General features: G+C 43.9%; 1 protein-coding gene across 4 annotated transcripts in view; it reads right to left on the bottom strand.

The window, feature by feature from the left end:
- The window catches only part of csnk1g2b (casein kinase 1, gamma 2b), a 35,036-nt gene that overhangs the window by 20,403 nt on the left and 1,783 nt on the right, over nucleotides 1-12,850 (bottom strand). For all 4 annotated transcript variants that reach the window (XM_056414407.1, XM_056414410.1, XM_056414412.1 and 1 more), the window contains exon 2: nucleotides 10,111-10,860. In XM_056414407.1, coding sequence (XP_056270382.1) covers nucleotides 10,111-10,338 — 228 coding nt within the window. In that variant the 5' untranslated portion in view covers nucleotides 10,339-10,860. The remainder of the gene's footprint in view (nucleotides 1-10,110; nucleotides 10,861-12,850) is intronic.

The following is a 12,850-nucleotide window of genomic DNA, read 5'->3' as shown; positions in this document are numbered from 1 at the left end:
TATTCTATGTCCTCCTTATTTTAGAATAAACCAACTTAAACCTCTATAAAAAAAAGTCCAGTTATGCCCCCAAAAGATTAAATGCTGTGCTACACTGAAAATCGTATAATATACTGTGATATAAATTTTTTCTCAACACCCAGAACTAATTTCTCCAGAACACTTCGGAATAAATATATAATTTTTTTAAATAATACAAATATAATTTTAGAAATATTTCTTTAGAAATAAATGAATTATAATATTATTAAAATATTTTTTAGATAAATAAATATGTATTTATTTTGTTTAAAAATTTTTATATATATATATATAATTATTTAATAAATAATGAAAATATAATTTTAGAAATATTTTTTTAGAAATAAATTAATTAGAATATTATAAAGATATATTTTTTGATAAATATTTTTATTTATACATATTTATTTATTGAAAAAAAAACATTTCTAAAATTATGGGTGTTAATATTATTATAATTAAATTATAATTTTTTTAATTATTAAATAAATATATATATATTTATTTATTTAAACAAATTAAATAAACTTCTAGGTGCTAAATTTATATACACAGTATATTTAAGGATTTTCAGTGTAGCACAGTATTTAATTTTTGGGGGGCATAACTGGGTCTTTATTATAAATTATTTGTAAAAAATTAAATATATATCCAAAAAATAAGCCAACGCCCCTCACCCATGTATCGCTGGCGTGCCGGTTTGGGCTGAGCGGTGCTCGCGTGACGCAGAGCGCAGCTTCACGCCTGGTATCTGGGGCAGCTGACCGAGGCCAGGAGGGCACTTCCCTGTCTCACCGGCTGCTGCGCTGACCTCTCCGCCTCAGCTGTCTCCCCTTGCAGCTGTGGGCCTTTCTGTGGATCTGGGTTCACCGTATCCACAGTCAAAATGTTCCAGAAACAAGACACGTGGAATCATCCACACCAGAACCCATTTCCACGACCACAATCATGTGTTCCAACAATTTTTTTTAAATCCCAGCTGCTGTATTTAGCCAGAGAGGAAAAAAAGAAACATCTAGCTTTCAGTCAGCTTCAATGAACCTTCATCAGGACTGTATTTCATCGCACTGTTCTCATCTTATGATCACTCAAAGCACATTAACGCTTCATATCGTCATTCACAGGAACAGCCATTAGGGATTACGCGTCTTGCCCAAGGACACGTCGACAGACTGGTGGAGCCGGGGATCGAACCACCGGTCCTCTGATTGAAGGACGACCCACGTGTGGTGCCGTGAGAGGAGCCAATGGGACGACCGATACAGTAATGCATCCTGATGGACGCTCTCGTAGCGGCCACGGACATCGTGATGGATCCCCTTTGAAATGGACCCCCGTGACGCATGGCTGTTCAGGCTTTTGCCTGTTTTTTGTGATTTGTGTTCCATGTGTGGCCACACACATGCCTTTAAAAGGGCTCAGACTCTCTTGTTCAATGCCATTACATCTCATGTGGCTCTATACAATTATGTTGAATTGGATTTTGGACATTAGCCGTAAAACTCATTTTCTTTGGGGATTTTCAAATGTAAAAAAATCGTTTCCATCATTTGCCCGGGGGGTGGGGGGGAGGGGGGGTTATAGAATATACACTTTTATTAATCCCCAAGGGGAAATTAGTTCTCTGCATTTAACCCATCCTTAGTTATTAAGGAGCAGTGGGCTGCGGTGAAGCGCCCGGGAAGCAACTGGGGGTTCAGTGCCTTGCTCAAGGACACTTCGACTTGCAACTAATGGGGAGAGCGGGGATCGAACCCACAACCCTGCGGTTGCAGGACGGCCCTCTTACCCCACTGAGCTGAAGCCGCCCCTTACACGGCATTTCAAGGATCTCTCTTAAAATGAAACACTTGGAAGCCGGTATGAACATCTGCAGTGGTCTCTCTCTCTCTCTCTCTCTCTCTCTCTCTCTCTCTCTCTCTCTCTCTCTCTCTCTCTCTCTCTCTCTCTCTCTCTCTCTCTCTCTCTCTCTCTCTCTCTCTCTCTCTCTCTCTCTCTCTCTCTCTCTCTCTCTCTCTCTCTCTCTCTCTCTCTCTCTCTCTCTCTCTCTCTCTCTCTCTCTCTCTCTCTCTCTCTCTCTCTCTCTCTCTCTCTCTCTCTCAGCTGCGGTCGCTCGGAGTCGCCCTGACGGCGCGATCGCCACCAGAGGAAGAGATGAGATGCAAACAGACGGCTCACTTTGTGCTGCGGAGCCTTTGAGTTAAATAAACTCTTTAATCAGCTAAACATGGACATGTTGCCCATTTTTCTGACATTTTAGAGACAAACTTAATCAATTTTAAAAAATGTATCAATAACAAATAATAGATAGTAGCAGCTCTACCGTCAAGGGCTTAAATTGGTACTTTTTTTATATTATTATTGGAAATTCACAAAATTCTTGATATCACAAGATGCCATGAAGTGGTGAAATATGAAAAAGGAACCCCACAAACAAACTTTGAAACACAGGAACCCCGATGTCGAGCAGCAGACACGCGTCGCCCATCGTGTGTAAAGACAATCCGACATTCGCCGTACTCAGGGGCACAGACATCGTGCACGAGGCCCAGAATAGACCGCGACCTTTGCCTGACAACCGTAAACCAATTCACAAAATGCAACCGGCAATGTGACTCATGATGTGAAACGGGACGGCTCGGATGTCTAAATAGTGCATCAGCCGCCTCCGCAGGCAGGGCTCTGACACATGGTGACCAGTGGATTTACAGGACTTTAAACCAAATTTCCAGGACCAACCTGAAATCTGGGTTTATCCATGAAACAGTGAGAACATTTAGTTAGGGATGCACCGATCTGATCGGCACCGATCCATATCGGCCGATATTATCGGTTTTGATCGGCGTTCTCAAAACGGCCGATCAGATGGCGTAACATCTGCGAGAACTATCAGACGTTTCAATCGCGGCGCAACGCAATGGAGACGATGCGCCCGGCGAGGGCCGCAGAGTGAGAGGTCAGAGGGGATCCTCACCACCGAGCGGCGTCCCCGTCCCCCGAGTTGAATCTCTGGGTCGACTCAGCCGACTCTCACATGTCTGCGGCTCTGAGCCCCTAGAGATGCTCACGCTAAACACATTCCATCAGGAGCTAAGAGGGTTTTGATAACGTTAGCGGAAGGATTTATGTGACAACATCCGGTTTTGCAAAGTTAGCGGAAAGAACCACGTGAAACATCCGTTTTTCAAAATAAGATGTCGACAAATCATACACTAGCATATAAAAGTACACAATGAACTGATTTTGTATCTTTATAGATCGTTTCTGAGATTTAGCTTAAATTATGCTAACATTAAAACATTGTTACTGTACCAAGGAAGACTTTATAAAAATAAGTCAGACTTTTGTATGTTAAGAAAAGTCCTGTATATAGATTTCCCCAAGAGTTCCAGGAAATGAATGATGCAGATGTGTTCCATACATATCTGAAATCCCCTACAATAGCAATCAATACATTTTAATGTATCAATTAGGACATTTTTCAAAGTAAAAGTCCTAAATGTTTAAAGAAATCTGTAATTTCTTTAATGTTTGAGGTGCTTTATATATGTATTTCCTCATAGTCCTAGGCAATAATGCTACACAATAAATAGAATGCTTCAATCGACACCGTGATCGGTGATCGGTATTATCGGATCGGCAGATACCGATTTCAGTGATCGGTATTATCGGTGATCGGCAGATACTGATTTCAGTGATCGGCACCAAAAACCTGATCGGTGCATCTCTACATTTAGTATTTTAACTGTGAATTCCAAAGCATACAGTAAACATTAAATCAAACAAATGACCAGCGAACTTTACAGTTGGTGCGTTCACTTGCAACGGGAGAAAAAAAAAATGTGTGCCGCCAGTATGAGAGCGTATGCCGGCTAATATTTCCAGCGTCTTTCTTTCTAAAACATATTCATGATGTCAAACTCGGCGTAAATGAACATGTGAATATAACATTTCCATGACTTTTCCAAAACCTGTGATTTAAGTTTTTTCCAGGACCTTTTCAGGCCTGGAAATGACCATTTTAAAATTCTATGACTTTTCCATGTTTTCCATGACCGTACGAACCCAGGCAGGGCGCTAACTGTAACGACGCTAAATGTGGAGCTAATACCGATGGAGAGGATAATGCCTTGTGTGTGTGTGATCAGGTGTCTTTCGGTTGGGCGGCGGCGTTAAGGAGCGAGCGGCGTCAGAGAGCGACAGCCGGCCGGCGTGCGGCGCTTCTCTCGTTTCAGCTCAGATTTAAAAGCGCGGCCAGATGGAGCCGTCAGCTGCCTCCCAAAATGCAGAGCGATAATCTAGCGCCGGTCGAAATCAGCCGGAATTAGACATCGGCAGAATGTTCCGGAGGGAAGTTGAATGCGGCGGGGTAGCTGTGACCTTCGACCCGGGTGCACTTCGTGTGACAATTTAAAGACGAATCGTTGTGATTTCAGGCCGATCGTGTCGACGTTGAAGTGGAACGTCTCAACGGGTCCGAGGGAGATAAACGAAGTCACAGGGCGGGGACCCGGTTCATGGTCAAAGTGCAGCACCTCCTCAACCGTGGATTTAGGGAACAACCAATAACTCAGTGTATATCGAGTTGTTTAATACATTGTTACCTTTGCATTGAAAATGCGGAAGGTTATGTTTTGATCGCTGTGTATTTATTTATTTGTATGCATGTTACTCGCATAACTCAAAAAGTATTAAACCGAATCGCATGAAATTTGGTGGGATTGGTTATTATCCGGGGACCATTTGATTAGATTTTGGGATCGATCGGGTCAAAGGTCAAGGTCATGAAAAGGTAAAAATCTTCTTTTTACCATAGCGCGGTCAATTTTTATCCAATTGGCATGCTACTGTTTCTCATAATTCAATGCCCAATCTTGTGATATGCGAAGGTATGCGCTCTACCGAGTGCCTGTTCTAGTTGTTATTATTTAGGGAAGCAGTGGTTGAACTTTATTTGCTGCTTAGAAATATGTTTTATATATTTGCCTTTTCAATGTCAACAACAAATGTAACTAAATCAACATATTCTACAAGAGTGCGTTGTGGAAACATCGCTCCTCAAGAAAGACTTCACGGCTGGCGGGGCTTCAGCTCAGTGTTTTGTGGAGGCGGGGCTTCAGCTCAGTGTTTTGTGGAGGCGGGGCTTCAGCTCAGTGTTTTGTGGAGGCGGGGCTTCAGCTCAGTGTTTTGTGGAGGCGGGGCTTCAGCTCAGTGTTTTGTGGACGTCCTCATTTAGTTTAACTCTTTCCTTTGGGTCCTGACATTCAGGGATTTGTCACCAAGTAGGACGGATAATTATTTGTGTGGTTTTCGCTCTCCACTGTGCAGCCTGCACTGTTAACGCTGTTTATTGGGTTTTAACTTAAAGAATAACTGAGGTTAAAGTGCTTGTTTTCAGCATGAGTGCAATGGATGTTTTATAAAACTGTACCGTAGTCTTTTTCTTTAATAGCCCAAATAAAATGTCATTATCCGTAGTGGTTAAGTTTCATGTGGGGACGACAACAAAATAAAATTAAAGCGGTCTGATGAGTTCAGGCCTGAGACATCAGATATCAAGTGGCTGCTGATGGCTCCTGATCCTAAAGGTCAGGAAGGTCATCTACTGTCAAATCAGGGCGCAATGCATCTGGTGCGGGCGTTACACTCAAAATAAAAAGCTCAATTTCAGTAGAATAGGTTCACAGGAGAAAACCATCAACAATTAATTATTAAAATGTCTGTTTGAATGATATGTATAACTACAGATGGTGTCCCGGTCCCATTGCACTTCATGTCCCGCCACGGAGCAACATATGTTATTTCCTTCTTGTGGTACAAGCTGCTTTAATCAATTTGTGTAAATGGATTTGCGTCTCAAAAACAGACCTGCGGACAATTTGTTTCTCGGCTCTTTTTAAATCACCATCATCCGACAGGGTTCGTTCTGGCTTCAGTTGAGACGCTTTAAAAGACCGTCGGGCAGGACGGTCAGAGGGAACGTGTTAAAGACCACAACATTTAGATAAATATAAAACTGAAATGAATTAAAGTGATGACCTACACACACACACACACACACACACGTAGTTAACCCCATTTTGTGTGCAGTCACAATTTGCACTAATGTTTGCCTACACATCTTTGTAGTTGTTGCTCTGAAGTCGTCAACATTGACTCTCTGGTGCAGGTTGTGAGCGGGTGAACGTACAGTGCTGCTACAGATTCATTGAGGCTTCGCTAGTTGACTGAAGGCGGGCTTTACCTGCTGTTGACAAAGCATCGATTCATGCCGCCGGCCCCAGGAACTTCCCTGAGAGCCCAGGCCGGATATGGAGGAACTTAAACCGTCAAAATGTCACTTTAATTCCAGTCAAACATGCCGATGAAGCTTTTATGCCTTTAAAATTATTTCTTGTTTATCACGCTCCAGTGGGAGGGGGAACTCTGGAGAGCTCAGTGCCACGGCTCAGATCTCCTTTCAGAGCATCCCGACGGAGCGGCTTCACTCTGGCGCCTCGGCCAGAGGACATGAAGTGTGCCCTCTCCACTGGATCGCTTCTCTTTGGGCGCGATGCAACATTTATGAACTACTTGAAGCCTCATTAATCCGTCTTTTGGCCACTTGGGAGCATTGCTCCACAGCGAGCCTCATCACCGTCACGCCAACATGTTGTCATCTGCCGATCTACACATGCAGCTACAACTCGTCATTTGGTGTCGGGTCTCTGGCGCCCTGGTCGCCACTCTTTTCCTCTGGATGAGAGAGACTGAATCCAACAGCATTATGTAAGATGCTCAAACAAAACAATGCGCTAAAAAAGATGCCAAGACAAACGGTAACGCTGAGGGGAACGACAGTTAGCTGGGATCTCATTTGTGCAGCTTTAAAAAAGGTTTGGCTGAGATTCCAGTCTTTTTATTTATTATCCAACGTTATTTATTAACACTACAAACCGAGCTATCAAACCTGGTCGTCTAAATTACTCGACGCACAAGATGGATAATTTCCTTCGAGAACACCTTATGAATAACAAAGAGTCAAACAGCCGTGTGTTTGATTTTACAATTTAGCCAAATTGTGGAATTAACCTCAATTAGCTTCGGCGGACGACGTCAGCGAGCGACACGCGTCACTTCAGCGCCATTGTGTTCACAGGCTAAAAATAAGAGCCCTGGACCACCGTTGTGTTGGGACAACAATGGGGGAATTTAAATTTTCAAGTCTGAAATCCAGCTGTGCTTTGTGCCGCCAACACACGCAACACACACACACACACACACTGCCCTGTATGCACACGGCTGGCACACAATGCACAGACGGTCTCAGTGTTTACTGTGTGTGTGTGTGTGTGTCCCTATATGGTCACTCCAATATCACTCCCTCCGCTATGGGAGGCGCAACAGGACAATAACCCTCTAACATTGGCTTATTACACTCCTCCCACACAAGGACGGTTTGACGGCCACAATGTCAAAAGTGTTAGTGGACACACAGACAGAGCCCTCCGATTGGTTGATTACCGATTGATTATTATTGCCAGCGGCACGTCTCAGAGACCGACTCCATGCAGCCGGGCGATAATTAAATACAAGCTGTGGAGTTTGCGTTTGTTTGGCCTGGTGGAAACTCAGTGAAACCCCATTCAGTTTGACTTCTGAGCCCAAAGAATGGACGACACAGGTGTGTCCCAGCACAATGATGGGCGAGCAGAGGGCTCCTCCCCTTGGTGAGAAAGTACCCTGAAGAGAGAGAGAGAGAGAGCAACGGCATTCAAATACTAAAAGTATAACAGTGATGAGATCAACGTTTCAGGGAAACGGAGGATTAGATGGTCGTTTTCTCAGTGGACAGTTATGTCACCGTGCCGGGGGGGGGGGGGGCCTCGACACAGAAAGCAGACTTTAAATGCTGCTGCTGTCCCTTTAAGACACTGGGGTCTCCCCGCTGGGAGTGAAGCCTGCAGTGTTGCATACAGCAGTGGCTCCACGGCGCCGCCCTCCATCACATGAGCGCTCGTCAGTGTGAGAAACGTCCAGCTGAAGCAGACTGAAGCCCCGTGTCTGGACACGGCCAACAAAGGGGAGCTTTCAGCGCTTCCCTCCTTCCCTCCTTCCCTCCTTCCCTGCAGTTCCAGAGCCACTGACGGAGGCTCTTGTGCGGCGGCCGGCCACACGTCTCCATCTCTGCCGTCACGTGGCGACACCGCCATCCACCTTGGTCCCAGGTGCAGCCGGGCGCCGCCCACGGGCCCGACGCTGCGCGGGACGCCGGGCACATAAAGGCGCCGGCCCAACGCCGAGTCATCAATGTGTGGCGTCCTGCAGAGGTCGGCGTCTCCAACTCATTACGTTGCAACGAAAGGAGAGAGATTAAACTCGTTGTATAGATAACTAATCTGAGGTTTCCATCTAAGCTTCCTTATTGGTTTGCTTGGAGATCAACGCGCCACATAGGAATAACTGACATTATTCCTAAGAAGTTTACCAGTTGAGAATCAACTTAATATTAATGAGGATATTGGAAAAAGTCTAGTCTAAAAAAGTCAATTATTAGTTTTTGTTTCTTGTGATTTTACATCATTCTGGTCAAAGTACATATGTAAGCGTCAACATACTTTTTACAGATTAAAGGGAAGCCAGTTAATAGAAATAATAATCATTCGATTTATTTTAAATGATGTTTAATTAGAGGCCTGATACTAGTAGTGGGCTCTATGGCGAATATTATAAATCACAATAGAGCATCTTTACTGGAAAACCTATGTGAAACATTCACATGGTTTTGTATAACTATATGCAAATATACTTTAAAGAGTTTAAAAATGTAATAATTTCCTGAGAAATTCCAGTTAGTATGTGCTTTTTTTATAAATGTTAATGGTATAAATATATAATGTTGTCACAATATGATTTTCATACAAAGATGTTACATTATCTTTAGACATTACTTCCTTTCACATAATCTACCATTTTAATACTTTATTTTAATATCTAAACTAAGCAATTGGAGCCATCAAAAATACAAGAAAACATAATTTAACCATCTTAATTGTGTTCTCAAAATTAAATAATAATTCTCCTACTCGCTGGGCTTTTCTCACCCGTTGACCCCATTTGCTTGATTCCTATTCTCACTTTTATACCTTCAAATGAACAGTTCAGTCCAGCGGGCCACAAGAGGAGCAGCGCTATGACCCCAATGCCAGATCCAGATATAGCTGGACACACCACGGGGATAAAAATACCCAAACAGACGGGAGGGTTCACAGGCAGCCGGGCGACGACACATTTAGAGAGGAAAACTGCATTACAGCTGTTTGCCAACCTCTGGCTTCCTCGTGGCGAGCAGAGCCTTCAGTGGAGGTAGAGACGATAACCTCGCTGGGGGGGGGGGGACGCCACGCCCTCCATCAGCTGCAGCACGACTGCTTGGCTGGAGTCAGAGTTACGCTTGCAAGAGAGTGATCAAAGTGGCACAATGTGTATAGCAGAGAAGAGGAGGCAGAGAGAGAAGTGGAGGCCAGGAAGTGGTTGAGCGGTCACTACCTGGAGTCCAACGGGGAGGAAACCAACCGGCCTCGACGGGTCATGTGGTTTCTCAAAGTCGAAAAGCGACATGACCAGTGGCTCTGAGAGAAAAGGGGATTCATGCCGACACAGAACAAAGAAGTATATTATTGATTGCTCAGTCTCTGGTGAGCACATATTAGAGGGAGAGCTTCCTCAAGAACGGAAGTCCCTCTTACAAAAGGGAAATGTCGGATAGATCGTGAGATTTAAGTTTTTTACACGACCGTTTAGACTTTAGAAACCTTCCAACGGCATGAATTTCAGCCGAGAGAAGTTACAGCTGAACATCACAAAGTTAGATGTCACCGTGCTCGTCCTGTGGAAGAGAAGCGGCGGGGGGCGAGCTATGGTTCAACATGTTATCCAATCTGGTCGTCTTCCCCCGGTAATGGTTGACTCATTGACACGGAGCCAGGCTGTGGAAGGAGGAAGTGGGTTCCTCTTTACTTCCTGTGTTTGACTCTGAGGTCAAAGAGGTGACTGCACGAGGAGAAGTCAGCTGGACATTCAAAGACATCATGTTGAGGATGAACTTACCAATTTGATGGCCACATATTCGTTCGTATAGAGATTTTTTCCCAACCGCAGCTCTCCAAAGTTCCCACAGCCAATTTTTTTACCCACGCGGAAGTTTGGGCCGACCATAAGAACTCCAGAGTTGGTCCCCGAACTCCGGCCCCCATGTCCAGTCCTGCTGCCCGTCGTCTTAGACATCTTTTTCCCTTCCTCTGTCTCTCCTTTGCCCCCTCTCTTCTCAAAATCCATAAGCTTGTGATATCCCGGCCTCTCCACGGTTATTCTCCAGCCACGCAAACCATAGAAACTCCAACGACAAGGACAGAGGACTCTTTAGGGGGAGACACTCGACCTCACAGGACGGAGGACGCTGTTGCTGTGCAGCGGTTCAGAAGGCACTGAAAGGAGTTCAAGTGGATCCGACAGCTCTTCTGGCTTCCCTTCTTTGCGGTTCTTGTTCACTCGAGGGCCTCCGGTGTTGGGTGTTCTCCAGCTCCAGTCTCAGAGCGGAACGTCCGTGCCTGAGCAGTAGGCAGGTTGTGCCCGCCGACACACATGCAATACTGGTCATAAAAAAGCGCTCTGAAGCCCAGCTGCTGCAGCCACGAGGCCCCGCTGGAACATCTCCTGAAGATCCTCGTTGCTTCCGCTCAGCCTTCAGTGACGCGGCGGACGCTCTCCATGCTGCGGGGCTGCGTCGGCGCGGCAACCCGGAGTCGAAGGAAACGGCCACGAGGAAGACGGGGAGCAGAGTCGATGTTCGCTGGATATCTGGGGAAACGAGACAAAGCAGTTAAATCTCTGCATGCACAACATGGATCATCCATCACACACAAACTGGCATTCATCATTGTTCACAATATATTTTATAGAACTGGGCAATATATGGATACCGTGATGTGAGAAGAAGGATATTGAATTCAGAATTACAAATTAAGAAATAATTTTGGAATAACCAAACAAGACATTTAATGACATCACCGTGGACTTTAGAAACTTGCCACTTTACCATTACTTATTAACATTCTTAAAGACCAAATGATTAAAGTAGAAAATAAAACAGACTAATCAATAATGATAATAATAGTTAGCTACCTAATTAAAACTTCTTAATATGGCACAAGTGTGTCTTTTCCTGATAGGCTGCATTAAAGTCATGCAATTTAAAATATAGATATCAAATATCTCACTGTGCAAACATTAAAAAGCACCAACGGTCAACCCCAGATTATCGATATTCAGGTATTTGGTCAAAAATGTAAGATTCTGTTTCATGTTTAAACATCTTTTATTATGAAAACACGTTCTCTGTGTTTACTGACTACAAATGAGACGCCACCTCCCCATTCAAACACTGCACAAGCATAATCTGTTCAGCCAATCAATAAAACCAGAAAAGGTAATTATGGTGTTTTCATAACAATTCATGGTCATGATTGATGAAGAGATTAAAATGTTCTGAATAAAACTTTAACCTTTTACTTGAATATCAAATGATGTTTACTGAGGCTGTTCCTTACTTCAGCTGAAATAAGATCTGGCTCCAGACCAGCGCATAGCAGATTTAATAAAGCAATCAATACGAGTGGAAATATAACAAAGTGGACCTAAGGAGTAAGAGGAAAAAGAAAAAATCTATTTTTCAATTAAAGGATTAGTCAGAAGCACAAAAAAAGGGTTTTCCAGGAATTGTTTAGATCACAGTTGTTTTAGAAAAGCCTAAAAGATACTAAGAAATAAATATATAATGTCCATATAATAAATATATATATAATAATATATAATATATATAATGTTGTTGAAACACAAAAACGGTTGTGTTTAAAAAATAGAAAAAAATATCTTCACACTTCTTGTCATGAGTATTAATCACATCCACGCGGAGAGGGTTTTAAAGACGAGATACGAGACGACGCCGTGCATCCAGACGCCGGCGGAGGAGAAACGTCGGCCGTCACAGCCGTGGCGACGACACCGAACTCTGTGCTGCTTTCTGCCAACAATCACACACTCCAGAGAGCAGGTAATGCATGCACGAGTAATGAGCTCCTCTTTCCTATGGAAAGGCACTTACACGGATCAATGGCTGTAATGTTGTGTCTCTTCATAACATTTGCATCATATTGGGAGATGTGGATACGGCGGACACTACAGCGTGAGGACCAGCCATCACGTGCGTTACCTTCAGGGTAATCAGACGTTGTGGTTTGTAAAATATTAATTCAAATCTTGACGCATAATAAACTTTATAAATGTAATCTGTTCTAGAGTAAGTTTATTGCACAAACAATTCGAGGGATTACTTTATTAACCCTCCTGTTACCTTTAGGGTCAATTTGACCCCGTTCAATGTTTGACGTCTCTCAGGTTTTACCTGCTGTGGTCAGAAAGGGTAAAATGTGTGATACATGTGAAGGTAACAGGAGGGTTAAACCAGCAATAGGCTGAAATGTTGCGAGTCAATAAACAACACGACTCAAGATTGTCTGCGGTCTCTCGCTGCTGCCGTCACCACGCCTGAGAAAAGCAACACATTTGTACGCCAGGTATGCAGTCAACCGTGACGCCGGCTTCCTTCTGGCGATACCGACTGCAGGAGGAGAGACGAGCCTGCTCGGCCACAGGAAGCACAATGAGCGAGGCGAGTAAGAGCAAAGTCAAAATGGTGACAACTACTGACACGACAACAAGCACGTCATGCGTCAGGGTGACACACACAAATACACTCGTCTTTTAAAAACGCAAATATGAGAATGCTTCA

This window comes from Pseudoliparis swirei, chromosome 5 (genome assembly GCF_029220125.1).
Source record: "Pseudoliparis swirei isolate HS2019 ecotype Mariana Trench chromosome 5, NWPU_hadal_v1, whole genome shotgun sequence".
Taxonomy (NCBI): Eukaryota; Metazoa; Chordata; class Actinopteri; order Perciformes; family Liparidae; genus Pseudoliparis; species Pseudoliparis swirei.
Note: the sequence above shows the minus strand (reverse complement) of the source record. Positions and strands in the feature narration are given on the sequence as shown.